This window comes from Pantherophis guttatus, chromosome 2 (genome assembly GCF_059756535.1).
Source record: "Pantherophis guttatus breed Tessera chromosome 2, ASM5975653v1, whole genome shotgun sequence".
Lineage (NCBI taxonomy): Eukaryota > Metazoa > Chordata > Lepidosauria > Squamata > Colubridae > Pantherophis > Pantherophis guttatus.
In genome coordinates this window covers 279,963,786-279,982,293 of record NC_142064.1, presented here as the reverse complement: position 1 = coordinate 279,982,293, position 18,508 = coordinate 279,963,786, and the positions used below count along the sequence as shown (strand labels likewise).

Here is an 18,508-nt window from a genome sequence, read left to right as displayed (position 1 = left end):
GCAGAAAACACGACTTCAGCAACAGAGTGGTCAATGCCTGGAATGCTCTACCTAACTCCATTGTTATATATATATATATATGCATATTCTTTCTAGCCAGGTTTTACCTACGTAAACTAAGTTGTTCTACAGCCCTGGTTCTGTGAAATCTCATTCACAAGTTTCTGGGCCTTTTTTCTGCTGACAAACTGCAACTCTGTGTTGCTCTCTGGGAGACTCAGATAGCTATTTCTGCCTTTTAAGGCGTCATCAGTGAGCCACACCCACTTCTCAGATATCCTCCCTGTAAAGGTACAATGTGTTTTTTTCTTTTTCGTAGGCTTTTATGTGCATATTCTTTCTAGCCAGGTTTTACCTACGTAAACTAAGTTGTTCTCTCTCTCTCTCTCTCTCTCTCTCTCTCTCTATATATATATATATATATATATATATAGAGAGAGAGAGAGAGTGTATATATATATATAGAGTGTGTATATATATATATATATATATATATATATATATATATATATAGTGTTCTATATATATATATAGTGTAAAAATAATAAGAATAAAGAATGCAAATCGTATTTCTGTATCATCCATACAGTTTACAAACATCAGACGGAGATTTAAAATAGGTTAATTAATGCTAGTAGACACTAGGAGTCCATAAGATGAATCCTCCACTCCTCTACTCCCAATAGAGTCCCTTATGCCACCAGGCTTGAAATTTTGACCTTGGACAATTTGGTACTGCGCCGCCTGCGGTCTGATCTAAGCATAGTACACAAAATTGTGTGCTACAATGTCTTACCTGTCAATGTATATGCACGATACCAGACCTCCGGACTTTTCGTCGGGCCCTGAAAACTCATTTATTTCACCTAGCTGGGCTGGCTTGATCCCATCCATTTCGGTTTTAATTTGAAATTGTTTTTAATTGGGTTGTTCTAAATTGTGGCCCAAAATTATTTAATTACTTTTTAAACTGTGTTTTAAATTTTGTATGCTCTGTTTTATCTCGGCTGTTCACTGCCCTGAGTCCTGCTGGAGAAGGGTGGTATACAAATCAAATAAATAATAATAAAATAATAATAATGACTTCTTCAGCATCAACCTCAATAATACACGGGCAAACAATCAATACAAACTCAAGGTAAACCGCTCCAAATTCGATTGCAGAAAATACGACTTCTGCATCGAAGTGGTCAACGCCTGGAATGCTCTACCTGACTCCATTGTTACATCCTCAAACCCCCACAGCTTCAACATTAAACTGTCTACTGTGGACCTCACCCCATTCCTAAGAGATCCGTAAAGGGGACGTGCATAAGTGTACCAGCCTGCTTACCGTCCCTGTCCTCTGTCCCCATTTATTTGTACTCATTTCATGTGCTCATGTCGATGTTTATACTTATACCTGTTACCTTGTACATGTTTGACAAACTAATTTTTTTTTTAAATTAATAAAATAAATAGTTTGTAGAGATTCTTAGTCATCCAGGTCATGGTTGTCCTAAAGGTGCTTTTTCAGGAGGCCACTGGACTTTCTTGGTTTTTTCTTGCGAAGACATTTCGCTTCTCATCCAAAAAGCTTCTTCAGCTCTGACAGAATAGTGGGGAGTGGAAGGATTTATATTCCTTGAAGACAGCTGATTAAATTGCAGACTACAGGAACCAGGAGCAGCACTCAGGTGACCGTGAGGACACAGATAAACCTCCAAGTGCTTCAACGACCCTCTAAAACAGGGGTCTCCAAACTTGGCAACTTTAAGACTTGTGGACTTCAACTTCCAGCAAAGCTGGCTGAGGAATTCTGGGAGTTGAAGTCCACAAGTCTTAAAGTTGCCAAGTTTGGAGACCCCTGCTCTAAAAGGATGCAAATGACCAGCTGTCTGCAAGGAATAGAAATCCTTCCATTCCCCACTATCCCCCCACAGCTGAAGAAGCTTCTTGGATGAGAAGCGAAACATCTTCAAATAAAAAACAAGAACGTCCAGTGGCCTCCTGAAAGAAAAAAAAAAACTTTTGGGACAACCATGACCTGGATGACTGAGAATCTCTGCAGACTATGAAGAATGGTTGCAGGAATTGGGTATGGCCAGCCTAGAGAAAAGAAGGACTAGGGATGACACGACAGCAGTCTTCCAATATTTGAGGGGCTGCCACAAAGAAGAGGGCGTCAACTTACTTTCCAAAATCATCAGAAGGCAAGACAAGAAACAATGGATGGAAACTAATCAAGGGAGGTGTTAAGGATTTCTGGGGGTGATGGTAGCCCACACACTTATTTTGCAGTGATCTGAGCTTAAAGGCATCGTAGCAGGTCTTTGTTCATGCAATGTGGACACCACAATGCTACGATGCCTTTCCAGAACACAAGGAAAAAATATGATACAGTTTTGGTCGCCATCCAGTGGTGAAATCCAAACTGGTGCGCTGGCCGTGCGTGCGCGCTGCATGCCCGCGCACACCAAAGGAGGCTTGCGAAGGTAAGTAGAAGAGAGGAGGGATCAGCTATGGCACGCAATTTAGCTTTGCTAGAAATTAGGATTTCCTGCTTTCTAGCAAAGCTAAACTGCACTGCACAGCTGATCCCCTCCCCGCTGTTGTACTTACCTTACCAAGCCTCCTTTTAGTGTACACTATGCATGCACATGCAGTGTGCATTTGGCGTGCAGTGTGCGCCAAAAGGAGGCTTGGGAAATATAAGTAGAAAAGCAGGGGGGATCAGCTGTGGCGCACGATTTAGCACAGCTGATCGTTGGAAATACCTATTCCGAGGAACCAGTAGCTTTTTTAAACTACTGGTTCGCCCGAACCGGAGCGACCGGTATCATTTCACCCCTGTCGCCATCTTATTAAAAAAGAAGGCTGAGACTCTGGAAAGAATGCAGAAAAGAGCAACGAATAGGATTAGGTGGTTGGATGCTAAAACATATAAAGAACGGTTGCAGGAATAGAGTCTAGAGCAGTGATGGCTAACCTTTTTGCCATCGCGTGCCAGGAGGGAGGGCGGGGGAGGGTCGCGCGCGCATGTGCCCACTCGCATGTGTGCGCAACCCCCTCCCCCCTCCCCGCCCCCCGCTCCTGGCACATGATGGCCTGGTAGGCCTGTTTTTCTTTCTTACCTGGTTCCAGATCCTCTCTGTGTATGTGGGAAGGGCGGAAACAGCCTTTCCCAGTCCCTTGGAGGCCCTTTGGAAGCTGAAAGGTCCCATCTCCCCACTCCTGGTGGGACAGGAAGTGACGTTTTTGTCCTGTCACCAGCCTCCAGAACCTCTCTAGGAGTCTGTAGGAGCCTCTCTAGGAGTCTCTGGAGGCTGGGGACAGGAAAAAACGTCACTTCCTGTCCCACCGGGAGTGGGGAAATGGGCTTGTTCAGCCTCCATAGGGCCTCCAAGGGAGTGGGAAAAGCTGTTTTCGCCGTTCCCAGATACACAGAGAGGATCTGGAGCCAGGTAAGAAAAAAAAAAACGGGCCTTCCCCCCCCCCCAGGCCTCCAGAGGCAGGAAACAGCCTGTTTCCCTACTTCTGGTGGGCCCAGAAGGCCCAAAAATCAGCTGGCCGGCGCGCGCATGCGCCCCAGAGCTGAGCTGGCGTGCCCACTAATATGGCTCCGCGTGCCACCTGTGGCACGCGTGCCATAGGTTCGCCATCACGGGTCTAGAGAAAAGAAGGATTAGGAGTGACGTGATAGCAGGGTCAATTTATTTTTCAAAGCACCAGAAGTTAGGACAAGAAAGATTTAGTTAATGAAGAGAAGGAGTGGGGTGACATGATAGCAATGTTCCAATATTTGAGGGGTTGCCACAAAGAACAGGGGTTTCTCGAAAGCACTGAAGGCAGGACAAGAAGCAATGGGTGGAAACTAACCAAGGAGAGAAGCAACCTAGAAATAAGGAGAAATTTCCTGACAGTGAGAACAATTAACCAGTGGAACAACTTGCCTCCAGAAGTTGTGGGTGCTTCATCACTGGAGGTCTCTCAGAAGGAATTCTCCGTTGTGATGATGATTTGTGGCAGCCTCTCAAATACTGGAATACTGCTATCATGTCCCCACTAGTCCTTTTTTTCTCCAGACTAGTCATCCCCAGTTCCTGCAACTGTTCTTCATATGTTTTAGTCTTCATGATTTTACCAATAGATCCACACCCTTTTTTTCTGGAATATGTTCCTTCTTAGAGAGCAGGAATTCTCCTTTGTGATGAAATCATACTCTACCTCTAGCCTTTGGAGGAATGCACAAAGGGGAAAAAAACATTTTACATTTGTAAAAGAACATTGTCTTTATGCCACTTCCTGTGGTAAACTTGTGATGGGGTTGTGTTTATTGTGGCAGGCATATAAATGTGTGTCTGTGTGAGGATGTGTGCAGGTAGTCCTCGACTTCCAACAGTTCATTTAGTGACCAAAGTTACAACAGCACTGAAAAAAAGTGACTTAATGACACTTTTTCACTCATGACCGTTGCAGCTTCCCTACTGGTCATGTGATCAAAATTGAGACGCTTAGCGACTGACTTATATTTATGATGGCTGCAGCGTCCTGGGGTTCACCTGATTTCCCCTTTTGTGACCTCCTGGCAAGCAAAATCAATGGGGAAGCCAGATTCACTTAACTGAAGAGCTGCACTTGATTCACTTAACAACTATGGAAGGTTGTAAGATGGGGAAAAATTCACTTAACAACTGTCTCGCTTAGCGGCAAAAATTGTGGGCTCAATGGTGGTCGTAAGTCGAGGACGACCTGTCTAAACTCAACTAGATCTAGAATTTTGTCAACCTTGCAAAAACGGAGCTGGACCTTCACTGCTTAAGCAGGGGGTTGGACTAGAAGACCTCCAAGGTCCCTTCCAACTCTTATTCTAAGACTTCTAACACCCCAAACCCACAAGAAAACCCTATGAAAAACAGTCAATGAAAAGAAAAACCATAAAAAAACACTATAATCTGTGGGAGAACGCCCTGAGACCCGTCTGCCATCCTGGCAACCCCGACGGATCCCTTTTGCCCCCGACCGCAAACGCAAAAATATAGCGAGAACCAATTTCGGGATCTGAAACTCAACGGATCGTGGACGGGGTGCAAACGGGCCAGAGTTCCCTTCGCGCAACTGGCGGCCGGGATCCACGAGATGGCGCTGCCCATCAACTGAGCGCTACGCTTCCCTTCCCAGCCGAGCGGGGAAGGAGGAGCACCGAGTCTCCGTAAGAGAGGGAGGCGAGGGGCCCATCACTCGAGACGCCCCTCTAGGAAAAATACCTTCTTCTCTTTAACCCTTAGATTCCTTGCAGAAGAGTGCGCAGGCGCTAACCTGCTCTTCAACACTTAAATGGCGAGGGCGGAGCTGTGAGAGGAGGGCGGAACGCGCGTCCTTTTCCGGGTCGGTGGGGTGGAGCTCGGAATTACAGGTGGGTGGGAGGAGCCTGGAGCTGGGACTCTTAAGGCTTGTATGTCCCCCGAAGAGTACGCAGGCGCGGAAGTGCTCTCCAATCCTAGAGGTGTGTGGAGCTTAGAATCCCGGATCGATGGAAGAAGCTGGAGCTGGGATTCTTTAACCCTTACATTGCCTGCAGAAGAGTGCGCAGGCGCAACCCTCTTCTCCAATCCTCGTGGCGAGGGCGTCCTTTCCCAGGTCGGTTGGGTGGAGCTTGGATTAACCCTTAGATGTCCTGCAGAAGAGTGCGCAGCCGTGAGGGCGGAGCTGCGAGGTGGGTGGAGCCTGGAATCCCGGGCGGGTGGGAGGAGTCTGGAGCTGGGCACGCGATCGCTTGCAGCCCATCGATGGATCCGGGTGAGTCAACTCTCCTCCTTCGGATCTTTCCCTTCTCAAAGTTGGGGCGTCCCCTGCAGTCTTAGATTTGGATGCTTTTCTCCCCCCCTCCCCAAAAAAACAGCTGTGAAAGGTTGAAGGGGGGGAGGAAGAGAGACAGGCAGAACTCCGTCTGCTTCAGCCCAGCGTTGCTTTTCCCTTGCAATTCTCAGGCGGGTCCCTGTTTGCAGACGCCCCGCGAGGTTTGCAAAGCCCTTTCTCGTTGGCCTCCCTGGAAGGAAGCATTCAACCTGCCAGCCTGGGACCGCTCCACCTCTATCTCCCCCCCACCTCATGACCCCCTTTCCCACCCTGGGGAGGGTCCTGGCTGGCTGGTGGGGAGCCTGTCCTGCAGGCAGGAAGATTCCCTCCCCCCCCCGAAAGGTCCGGCGATGGTTTTTCCTATCCAAAGCATTCGTTTGGGGACTTGGGGGTGCTGGAGGAAAGGTTGGGGGCAGAGGTGAAATTCAGCAGGTTCTGACAGGTTCTGGCGAACCGGTAGCAGAAATTTTGAATAGAACCTGCAAATACCACCTCTGGCTGGCCCCAGAGTGGGGTGGGAATGGAGATTTTGCAATATCCTTCCCCTGGAGTGGGAAGGGAATGGGGATTTTGCAGTATCTTTCCCCTGCCACGCCCACCAAGCCACGCCCACAGAACCAGTAGTAAAAAAAATTGAATTCCACCATTGGTTGGGGATGCTGGAGGAAAGGCCTCCCTGGAAGGAAGCATTCAACCTGCCAGCCTGGGACTGCTCAACCTCTATCTCCCCCCACTCCATGACCCCCTTTCCCACCCTAGGGAGGGTCCTGGCTGGCTGGTGGGGAGCCTGTCCTGCAGGCAGGAAGGTTCCCTCCCCCCCCCCTGAAAGGTCCGGCGATGGTTTTTCCTATCCAAAGCATTCGTTTTGGGGCTTGGGGGTGCTGGAGGAAAGGTTGGAGGCAGGGGTGAAATTCGACAGGTTCTGGCGAACCGGTAGCAGAAATTTTGAATAGAACCTGTAAATACCACCTCTGGCTGGCCCAAGAGTGGGAAGGGAATGGAGATTTTGCAATATCCTTCCCCTGGAGTGGGAAGGGAATGGGGATTTTGAAATATCCTTCCCCTGGAGTGGGGAGAGAATGGGGATTTTGCAGTATCTTTCCCCTGCCACGCCCATGAAGCCACGCCCACAGAACCAGTAGTAAAAAAAATTGAATTCCACCATTGGTTGGGGGTGCTGGAGGAAAGGCCAGAGCATATTTCGGGGTGGGAGGGTGCTGGAGGAAAAATGTGTAAAAAAAAAAAAAAAAGTTCCATTCTGGGCAAGCTCTTTCTCCCTGCTTTCCTCCTTGGCCCTGAGCTGAGGCATCTCCAGCTTGAAAGATGTGGGAATTTTCTGCTCTTTGCAAAGTTACCAGGGTTGCTGATGTAAAGAAACGCTCTCCAGCACAATGACTTTGCTTGCCACAAGAAATACAGGTAGCCCTCGCCTCAACTTACAACCATTATTTAGTGACTGTTCATCGTTACAACACCCCGGAAAAAAGGGAATTGTGAAAGGTTTTCACATTTACGACCATTGCAGCATCCCCCCTGATCATGTGATTAAAATTCAGCCGCTTGGCAACTGACTCACTTTTATGACGGTTGCAGTGCCGTGGTGTCGTGGGATCCTTTTATGACCTTCTGACAAGAAAAGTCAATGGGGGGGGGGAGCCAGGTTCACTTAACAACCGTTTGACTAACTTAAAACAACGGCCGTGATTCACTTAACTACTGTGGCAAGAAAGGTCATAAAAACAAGCCAAAACTCACTTAACAACTATCTTGCTTAGTAACATACATTTTGGGCTCAATTGTGGCTGTAAATCAAGCCCTATCTGTACTTCCTTTTTGAAAAGTCATTGCGTGTGTTTAACAGCAGTGTCTTCTCTGTCTTCCATTAAATGTTTTTGGAGAAGAACATCCTATCAACGTCTAGGAAGGCAACTCTCTTTTTTTACTCACTTTTTATTTCCTTTTGTTCTTTTCCTTAGCTTGAAAACTGAAAGCATTTATTTATTTTGCTCTGTGGGAGGATTCTTATCGTTTGAGGATCAAAGTCCCACATCTCCCAAAATGGCTTCTTGCCATTCTGCTCCTCTGACCGAAAGTCCTTTTGCAAATCCAGGACAGACTTCAGATGGATGTGACCCAGCGTCTCGGTACACGCCAAAAACTGGCTCACTAGACCTAGAAGCATATGGTTCCCGTGTTGCCTTGCTTGGCTCTACTGAGAAGTTCTGGGGAAGAACGAGGAAGGACAACGTCCTGCAAGGAGAAACCACCAGACGGGCTGGAGAACATCAACTTTGCCGGGAGTTCATATACAAAGAAACCGAGGCACCTCGAGAACTTTGCACTCGCTTACACCGTCTTTATCGTCAATGGCTGAAGCCAGAGAAAAACACGAAAACTCAGATGTTGGACTTGGTGGTCCTGGAGCAGTTCCTGGCCGTCCTGCCCCCAAAGATGGAGAGCTGGGTGCGAGAGTGTGGAGCAGAGACCAGCTCCCAGGCAGTAGCCCTTGCGGAAGGTTTTCTCCTGAGCCAGGAAGAGGAAAAGAAACAGGGAGAGATGCAGGTGAGGCAAAAATAATTGTGCAGCTACTCCTCGACTTACAACAGTTCACTTAGTGACCATCCAAAGTTAAAACAGCGTTGAAAAAAGTGACTTATGACCATTATGAAGGTTGACTCAGTGTTCCATCATTCCGAGGTGGGTAAAACGGGGACCCAGGTTCTTGGGGGCAATAGGCTGACTCTATAAACAGCTTAAAGAGGGATGTAAATAGTATATAAGTCTAAGTACTATTGCTATTCATTCTTTGCTGCAGCATCCCCATTGATCACGTGATCAAAATTAGGCCGCTTGGCAACTGACTCATTTTTATGACAGTTGCAGTGCCCCAGGGTCATACAATCCCCTTTTGCGACCACTGGACTAAGCAAAAGTCCATGAGGGAGCCAGATTCACTTAAATGTATGACTAAGTTAACCCCTGCAGTGATTCACTAAACAACTTGTGCAAGAAAAATTGTAAAATGGAACAAAACTCACTTAGCGGCCATCTCAATTAGCAATGGAAATTTTGGGCTCATCGGTGGTTGTATGTTGAGGACTACCACTTTATAATTCCCTGGTAAGACCACACTTGAAATACTGCAGCCAGTTTTGGTCGCCACGATATAAGAAAAGAAGTTAAGACTCTAGAAAAAGTGCAGAGAAGAGCAACAAAGATAAATAGGGGACTGGAGGCTAAAACGTATGAAGAATGGTTGCAGGAACTGGGTATGTCTAGTCTGATGAGAAGAAGGATTAGGGGTGACATGACAGCAGTGTTCCAATGTCTCAGGCGCTGCCACAAAGAAGAGGGAATCAACCTATTCTCCAAAGAACCTGAAGGCAGGACAAGAATGTATGGAAACTAATCAAAGGGAAAATCAACCTAGAACTAAAGATAAATTTCCTGACAGTGAGAACAATTAACCAGTGGAACAACTTGCCTCCAGAAGTTCTGAATGCACCAACACAGGAAGTCTTTGAGGAGAGATTGGTACAACAATTTGTCTGAAATGGTGTAGGCCAGGGTTTCCTGCCTGAGCAGGTGGTTGGACTAGAAGACTCCAAGGTCCCTTCCAATTTGGTTTTATTCTACTTGTATGTGAGAAGCCCTCTCTTTTTAGAGTGAACTTGGTTGCTGCGGACCATAAAATCTTCTTCCCTCTTTTTCTTTTGACAGGTTCAGGATCCCTTCATGGAAGTGGATGCTCAAAACTCCCGACCACACAGAGACGTGTCATCACTCTCTGAGGAACTGGCCTTCGGAGGGATCTCCCAAGAGGATCCAGCTCCGATCACATCAGAAGGTAATAAATGCTTCTTCATTTGTTACATTTTTATATTGGTGTACTCCATAAGGAAACATAACGGGGTGCAGTTGAAAAGAAACATATTACAGAAGGTTATTCATTCATTGAGCACATTGGTTCAGCTTGGAAGCTTAGTCCAGTGTTTCTCCAGGGTCCCAATAAGCAAATATTTAACCGACAAAGGCCCCTAATTCTGCCGACTGCCAGCAGCTCGATCTTGACAGACTCAAGGTTGACTCAACCCTTCCATCCTTCCGAAGTTGGTAAAATGAGGACCCAGAGTGTTGGGGACAGTATGCTGATTCTGTCAACCGCTTAGAGGGGGCTGCAAAGCACTGTGAAGTGGTATATAAATCTAAGTGCCATTGATATTGTTTACTTGCAGTCTCACTTGTGTGAAAGAATGCCTCTTTTTAGTGTGTGTGCATAATTTTGCTCTAGAATGCAGCAGGAATGTTTTCAAAATGTCTTCCTCCATTTCTGTCTTATCAGGGAATGGAGCAACCCTGAGGTTTCCTGCAGAAACACCTTTGCTTTGTGGTGGAACTGAAACTGCTGTCGTTATTCCAACTCAGGTAGGAGGGATGAAGCTCACGTAAAGTGCTAGTACCATTTTATAATGCCTTGGTAAGACCAACACTCAGAATATTGCATCCAGTTTTGATCTCCACAATTTTAAAAAGATACTGAGATTCTGCAAAGAGTGCAGAGAAGAGCAATGAAGATGATTAGGGGACTAGAGGCTAAAACATATGAAGAATGGTTGCAGGAACAGGATATGTCTAGTTTAATGAAAAGTACCAATATTTAAGGGGTTGCCACAAAGAAGAGGGAGTCAAGCTTTTCTCCAAAGCACCTGAAGGCAGGACAAGAAGCAATGGATGGGAAAATCAAGGAGAGAAGCAACCTAGAAGTAAGAAATTTCCTGACAATGAGAACAATTAACCAGTGGAACAGCTTTTCTTTAGAAGTTGTGGCTGCTCCATCACTGGAGGTTTTTAAGAAGAGACTGGACAACCATTTCTCTGAAATGGTAAAGGGTCTCCTGTTTGAGTGGAGGGGTTGGACTAGAAGACCTCCAAGGTCCTTTCTAACTGCTATTTTGAGGAGGATTCTTTTCTCCTTCAGTGTCCAAATGTGGTTTTGACAAGGAGCATTCCAAAGCAAGCTGAATTTTTCTTGCAAAGTTAATTCACTTAATTTGCTCCCTTCTAGCCATTTTTTTCAGAGTGGGAGCAGCTTCCTGGTATCATTTGAATATTGCTGGCATCTCATGCTTCTAGAAGGCCTTTTCCAGCAGCTTCATATAGCTGTTGAACTGTGTGTTCCTCTCAGGGACAATGTATCAACTATGATTGTCCCAACAATGTTGAGGAAGTTAGCTTCCAGGAAGCTCTAAAGACCCTGATCAATGGTGCATCCAAGATTCATCCCTTGAGTTGTTCCAGAACCTATTGTTTCTACGAACCAAAACAAATTTTAAAATTCTGTAGAATCAGCAATAAGAATAAAACGTTTATTCAGGTGTATTTTCAGTCAGAAACTTTTGAGTTCTGTCAGTTTTTTTTTTCCAGGAAAGTTATCTGGAAAAACACTTACTTATCCAGACACTTAATGGAATTTGCGCAGTAGAAAAGAGAACTGGGATCTATTTCCACTGGTTAAAACATGGAAACAAGACTTAGTTGAGGAGAAACGATTTTCCAGAAAGGAAAGGGGATCCAATGCCTATCCCACCACCTGATCCAGAAAGATATAAGGGTTGTTACCACTGAATGAGTTTGGAGATCCTGCAGAATCACTTCATAAAGAAATAAGATAGAAAACATTGCAGGTGATCCTCAACTTAGAGTCATTCATTTACTACAGGGGTGTCAAACTCAAGGCCCGGGAGCTGGATCTGGCCCACGGGGTGCTTAGATCTGTCCCTGGGGCCACCCTGGAAACAGTGAAGGACCAGCCCGTGGTGCCTCTGCCAGTGAAAAAGGAGCTCACAAGGGCCCTTGTGAGCTCTGTTTCAACTGGCAGAAGGTTGCAGGAGGCCGTTGCAGTCGAAAATGGAGCTCGGGAGCCTGTTTTCGCTGGCAGAGTGCTCAGTCACCACAGGTACCCTGACATGAGTGACATCGAACTGGCCATGCTCATCCTGGCCATGTCCACTCTGGCTCCCCGAGGTCAAACAACTCTGATGCGGCCCTCAGTGAAATCAAGTTTGACACCCTTGGTTTAGTAAAGTAGAGTAGAGTAGACCTAGACTAGACTAGAATAGGAATAGGATAAGAGGAAGGGGAAGGGGAAGAGGAAACGGGAGAGGAAAGAACCGAACAATGACAGAACAGAAGAGTTAGAAACGACCTTGAGGCCTTCAATCCAAACACCTGCTCAGGCAGAAAACCCTCTACCATTTCAGACAAAGGGCCGTCCAATCTCTTCTTAAAAACTTCCAGTTGGAGCATTCACAACTTCTGGAGGTAGTTTGTTCCACTGATTAATTGTTCAGTCAGAAATGACAGTGGGTAACAGCAGTACTGAAAAAAGTCACTTAGGACCGTTTTTCACACCTAATGACCGTCGCAACATCTCCATGGTCATGTGATCAAAATTAGGCTGCTTGGCAACTGGTTCATGTTTCTGATGTCATGTGATCCCCTTTTGCGACCTTCTGACCAGCAAAGTCAAGGGAGAAGCCAGGTTCACTTAACAACCATGTTATTAACTTAACAACTGCGGCAAACAAGGTGGTAAAAAAGGGGCAAAACTGATTTAACAACTGTCTCATTTTGACAACATAAATTTTGGGCTCAATTGTGGTCATACATTGAGGACTACCTGAACTCTGTGAAAATTGCCCAGAGTCACTCTGAGATTTGGGATCGGTGTGGTATCTAAGCTTGATAAGTAATTATTTATTTGTATTTATTTATTAAGCTTAGATACCACCCATCTCACTCTCAGAGTGACCTGGGCGATTTTCAGGTGGCACAAGTAATCCTCAATTTACAAGTACAACTTGGAACTGTACGCAAAGAGGGATTTTTTTTTTGAATTTCAGAATCATATGTCATTTGAGGATATAGCCGTATTTTTTTCCGAAGAGGAGTGGGCCCTGCTGAATCCTGATCAGAAATTGCTGTACAGGGAGATCATGTTGGAAAATGCAAGGAATGTGACCTGCATAAGTAAGTATCAGCCCTGCCTCCGTTCAAAACCCAAGAAGGAAAACCGCCGACTCCACTGAAGTAGAGAAGAGGTACTGTTACTGAGTTTGAAATGATAGCACCGAAGGAAAGGCAAGATCTGAGCCAAAAGGCAGGAAAGGTACATATTGAAAGTTTCCCCAAATCCCTCCCCCCAGGAACCCAGGCTGAATGTCCAATCCCCGTCCCACATAGTGACTTGTGGGGCACATCTTCAGGTGTTTTCGTTCATCTGGAGTTTCAGGACAGTTGGCCTTTTTTAAAAAAAAATTATTTATATGCCGCCCCTTCTCCGGAGACTCAGGGCGGCTTACAAGGCGTTAAGCAATAACTTTCATACTTTTGTATATTTTATACAAAGTCAGCTTATTGCCCCCACAAACCGGGTCCTCATTTTACCTACCTTAGGTAGGATGGAAGGCTGAGTCAACCTTGACCCTGGTGAGAATTGAACTCGCAGTAATTGCAGGCAACTGGAAGCTAAATATTACCTTTTAACGGTAGCATTAGTCTGCTGCGTCACTCAGGCCTTAACTGGATGTAAACAACTCCATTTAGCAGCACAGTAATTCCGGCAAGCAAACCTCCCTTTATATTCAGGTTGGCCCTCTTCACACCAGCTCACTTCCCAAACCCCAATGCCATGCCACCCTATGGCATTGGCAGCTGATAGCAAGCAAGCAAGCATCAAAGGGAAAACCCATGCTGGAGATCCAGCTGAGAGTAAGGTTCTCTTTCTACGTTTCTGGTCAGACGTAACCAGCTGACCTGTTTGTCAGAAGATGCTACCTTGTTCCTTTCCTACAATGATGGAGGATGTATTGATTCTCCCACCTGATCAGGCAGGCAGGGCTAAAAATCTTCATGCTGTCTCTTCTCTATAGAAAGGAGCAAACACCCTCCTTAACGAATTTCTCTTTTGGGTGGTAGCCTTAAGGAGTTCCTTTCATTGTTCTGGAATTTGGGAACCCTAATAGGCCTGAATTACATGGATCACGTGAAGTGTTAGTACCACTTCAAACTGCCTTGATAAGACCACACTTAGAATACAGCATCCAGTTTTGGGCACCATGATATAAAAAAAGATGTTGAGACTCTAGAACAGGGATGTCAAAATGGCGGCTCATGGGCTGGATGCGTCATGCATAGGCCACGTCCACCCCAGTTCCACAAAGACAAGAAAATGTTGTGATACGTCATGTGACATCAACATGATGAGGCGAGTTTGACATCTGTGCTCTAGAAAGAGTGCGGAGAAGAGCAACAAAGATAGTTAGGGGGCTGGAGGCTAAAACATGCTGGAATTAGGTATGTCTAATTTAATGAAAAGAAGCATTAAGGGTGACATGATAGTAGTGTTCCAATATCTCGGGGGTTGCCACAAAAAACAAGCTCAAGCTATTCTCCAAAGCACCTGAAGGCAGGACAAAAAGCAGGACAATAGCTTGACTCACTCTTCTTTGTGGCAGCCCATGAAAAATTGGAACACTGCTATCATGTTTCCCTAGTCCTTTTCATTAAACTAGGCATACCCAGTTCTTGCAACCATACATACAGTCAGGTCCAGAAATATTGGGACATCGATACAATTCTAACATCTTTGGCTCTATAAATCACCACAATGGAGTTGGAATGAAACAAATGCAATGTGCTTTAACTGCAGACTTTCAGCTTTAATTTGAGGGTATGTACATCCAACTCAGGTGAACGGTGTAGGACTTACAGCAGTTTGCATATGTGTCTCCCACTTGTTAAGGGACCAAAGGTAATGGGACGGAATAATAATCATAAATCAAACTTTCCCTTCGTAATACTTGGTTGCAAATCCTTTGCAGTCAATCACAGCCTGAAGTCTGGAACGCATAGACATCACCAGACGCTGGGTTTCATCCCTGGTGATGCTCTGCCAGGCCTCTACTGCAACTCTTCAGTTCCTGCTTGTTCTTGAGGCATTTTCCCTTCAGTTTTGTCTTCAGCAAGTGAAATGCATGCTCAATGGGATTCAGGTCAGGTGATTGACTTGGCCATTGCATAACATTCTACTTCTGTCCCTTCAAAAACTCTTTGGTTGCTTTTGCAGTATGCTTTGGGTCATTGTCCATCTGCACTGTGAAGCGCCGTCCAATGAGTTCTGCAGCATTTGGCTGAATGTGAGCAGGTAATATTGCCCGAAACACTTCAGAATTCATCCTGCTGCTTTTGTCAGCAGTCACATCAATAAATACAGGAGAATCAGTTCCATTGGCAGCCATACATGCCCACACCATGACACTACCACCACCATGCTTCACTGATGAGGTGGTATGATTAAGATCATGAGCAGTTCCTTTCCTTCTCCATACTCTTTTCTTCCCATCACTCTGGTACAAGTTGATCTTGGTCTCATCTGTCCATAAGATCTTGTTCCAGAACTGTGAAGGCTTTGTTAGATGTTGTTTGGCAAACTCTAATCTGGCCTTCCTGTTTTTGAGGCTCACCAATGGTTTACATCTTGTGGTGAACCCTCTGTATTCACTCTGGTGAAGTCTTCTCTTGATTGTTGACTTTGACACACAGACACCTACCTCCTGGAGAGTGTTCTTGATCTGGCCAACTGTTGTGAAGGGTGTTTTCTTCACCAGGGAAAGAATTCTTCGGTCATCCACCACAGTTGTTTTCCATGGTCTCCCGGGTCTTTTGGTGTTGCTGAGCTCACCGGTACGTTCCTTCTTTTTGAGAATGTTCCAAACAGTTGTTTTGGCCACGCCTAATGTTCTTGCTATCTCTCTGATGGGTTTGTTTTGTTTCTTCAGCCTAATGATGGCTTGCTTCACTGATAGTGACAGCTCTTTGGATCTCATCTTGAGAGTTGACAGCAACAGATTACAAATGCAAATAGCACACTTGAAATGAACTCTGGGCCTTTTATCTGCACATTGTAATTGGGGTAATGAGGGAATATCACACACCTGGCCATGGAACAGCTGAGAAGCCAATTGTCCCATTACCTTTGGTCCCTTAACAAGTGGGAGGCACATATGCAAACTGCTATAAGTCCTACACCGTTCACCTGAGTTGGATGTACATACTCTCAAATTAAAGCTGACAGTCTGCAGTTAAAGCACTGTGTTTGTTTCATTCCAACTCCATTGTGGTGGTGTATAGAGCCAAAGATGTTAGAATTGTATCGATGTCCCAATATTTCTGGACCTGACTGTATGTTTTAGCCTCCAGTCCCCTAATCATGTTTGTTGCTCTTCTCTGCACTCTAGAAAGAGTCTCCACATTTTTTATACATTGTGGCGAAGAAAACTGAATGCAGTATTCCAAGTGTGGCCTTACCAAAGCATTATAAAGTGGTATTAAGACTGTGTGATTTTGATTCTATACCTCTTTTTATGCAGCCTAGGACTGTGTTGGCTTTTTTGGCAGCTGGTGCACACTGCTGGCTCATGTCTAAATGGTTGTCCACTAAGACTTCAAGATCCCTCCCACAGTTATTACTATTGAGCAAGGTACCACATATACTGTACCTGTGCATTTGGTTTTTCTTGCCTAAATGTAGAACCTTACTTTTTTCACCATTGAATTTCATTTTGTTAGATAGCACCCAATGTTCAATTCTGTCAAGATCCTTCTGTATCTTGAGCCTATCTTCTGGAATGTTGGCTATTCCTGCCAACTTGGTGTCATCTGCAAATTTGATGAGTTCCCCATCTATCCCCTCGTCCAAGTCATTGATGAAGACGTTGAAGAGTACTGGGCCTAAAACAGAGCCTTGGGGTACCCCACTGCATACTTCCCTCCAAAGAGATGCAGTTCCATTGAGGACTACACGTTGAGTGCGGTTGGTCTACTGGCAGTCAGCAGAATTAGCCTGCAATACTGCATTCTAACCACTGCGCCACCAGGGCTCGTAAATTGAGAATAACCTGTAATATTCAAATACAGGATGTGGCAATAGAGCTTGATCCCTGAGGGTGCCTTAGCTTGGGCTTTGAACATCTCGTGAAAGTCAACCTCTTGGTTTCTTCTTTTTGTCGCAATCAGGCGAAAGGTGGGAGAACGAGGACTCTAAGAAGGAGATGATAGAGCATTTGCCAACAGTCAACAATGAAATTGGAGAAAGGATGTTCCGATGTCAATGGGGAGTCCAAAGTCCTGAGGAAAACCAGCTAAACGGCGAGACAGAGAAAGCCCTCGCTTTTCATTGTGCTGATAACAGTGCGCTCCTAGCTGAAAAAAATCACCAAGAAAGCGGAATGTGTCCAGGCTGTGGAAAAATATTGAAGGAGGAATCAGGATTGTGTGGATATTGCAGAAGGCCGCCTGTCGAGGCACAACATGAAAATAGGGATCGGAGATTTCCTCTTACTTTAGATCAAAATATATCACTTGGGGAGAAATTATATAACTATGTGGAATGTGGAGAGAGCTTGAGCCAGAGTAGCCATCTCAGTAACCATCAAAAGAGTCAGGTCTGGGAGAATCCATATCAATGCATGGATTGTGGGAAGAGCTTCCTTCAGAAAAGTCACCTTATGACCCATGAAAGGATCCACCGAGAAGAGAAACCACATCCATGCTTGGAATGTGGAAAGAGCTTCATTAAGAGAAGTTCCCTGAATTCCCACATGAGAATCCACACTGGGGAGAAACTCTATCAATGTGCGGAGTGTGGGAAGGGCTTCCCTAAGAGAAGCCACCTTGCTTCCCATAAGAGGATCCACACAGGGGAGAAACCGTATCAGTGCCTGGAATGTGGGAAGGGCTTCTCTCAGAAAAGCAACCTTGCTTCCCATAAGAGGATCCACACAGGGGAGAAACCTTATCAGTGCCTGGAGTGTGGGAAGCGCTTCAGTAAAATAAGTCACCTCACTATCCATAAGAGGATCCACACAGGGGAGAAACCGTATCAGTGCCTGGAGTGCGGAAAGAGCTTCAGTGATTTAAGTTGCCTCACTTCCCATAAAAGGATCCACACTGGAGAGAAGCCATATCAATGTCTGGAGTGTGGGAAAAGTTTTAGCGTAAGCAGTTCCCTTACATCCCATAAAAGGACCCACACAGGGGAGAAGCCATACAAATGTACGGAATGTGGAAAGAGCTTCACTGTAAGCAGTTCCCTTAGTTCTCATAAAAGGATTCACACGGGGGAGAAACTGTACTAATGTAAATGAAGCGGGCTCTGATAGATGACCACTGGATAACTTTCTATTCACTCTATTCTAAAAAACAATGCATCCGGTTGGAAAAAGTACAAACTCAGCCAAAATCCTTTTGGTAACTCTAGGAGGCCTCTAAGTTGTCAGAAGAAAGGAACATTCTAATGACATACAGCTTAAAGGTTGGTTAGGTCAAGGGGATCCACATGAGTTAAAAGTTGTCTATCATTAGAAGATGATTTGAGTCTATGCTTCAGTAATCTACAAAAAGAATTATAACTGTTGGCAAAGAATAAAATGAAAGTGTCAATTAAAAATGACAAATGTATATGACCATATGAATTGCTGAGTTAACAGAATCCTTTGTCTAGAAGGGTAGAAAAATGATTGTACCTAATTTCTGTCTTTTGTTCAACGCTTCATGTACAGAGCTTTGAACCTATTGCGCAATATACCTTGTCTCTGATTAACCCCAAAAA

The 18,508-nt window shown here is 45.3% G+C and overlaps 2 protein-coding genes across 4 annotated transcripts in view; one reads left to right on the top strand and one right to left on the bottom strand.

The window, feature by feature from the left end:
• Positions 1 to 5,558, bottom strand: part of LOC117668107 (zinc finger protein 197-like) — a 19,543-nt gene extending 13,985 nt beyond the window's left edge. Inside the window, exon 1 of one of the 2 annotated variants that reach the window (XM_034421799.3) lies at positions 5,247 to 5,558. The gene's annotated coding sequence lies outside the window, so the exon portion shown is untranslated. Of the gene's footprint in view, positions 1 to 3,113; positions 3,244 to 5,246 lie in introns of those variants that run through there. The other variant, XM_034421798.3, reaches the window with a different exon arrangement.
• Positions 5,289 to 18,508, top strand: LOC132712337 (zinc finger and SCAN domain-containing protein 25-like). 2 transcript variants are annotated; one of them, XM_087884730.1, is made up of 6 exons: positions 5,289 to 5,778; positions 7,815 to 8,400; positions 9,559 to 9,685; positions 10,181 to 10,263; positions 12,741 to 12,867; positions 16,915 to 18,508. In XM_087884730.1, the coding sequence occupies exons 2-6, from the start codon at positions 7,897 to 7,899 to the stop codon at positions 18,033 to 18,035; spliced, it is 1,962 nt and encodes a 653-aa protein (XP_087740856.1). In that variant the 5' UTR covers positions 5,289 to 5,778; positions 7,815 to 7,896; the 3' UTR covers positions 18,036 to 18,508. The 2 variants fall into 2 exon arrangements, with proteins under 2 accessions (XP_087740856.1, XP_060549397.2); XM_060693414.2 differs by having other exon boundaries at positions 5,673 to 5,778; positions 7,856 to 8,400.

Bases quoted from the DNA above. Each gene is read 5' to 3' on its own strand.
- LOC132712337 (XM_060693414.2), top strand. The intron at 9,686-10,180 runs GTAATAAATGCT...CTGTCTTATCAG, and splicing joins AGCTCCGATCACATCAGAAG to GGAATGGAGCAACCCTGAGG. The intron at 12,868-16,914 runs GTAAGTATCAGC...TGTCGCAATCAG, and splicing joins AAGGAATGTGACCTGCATAA to GCGAAAGGTGGGAGAACGAG.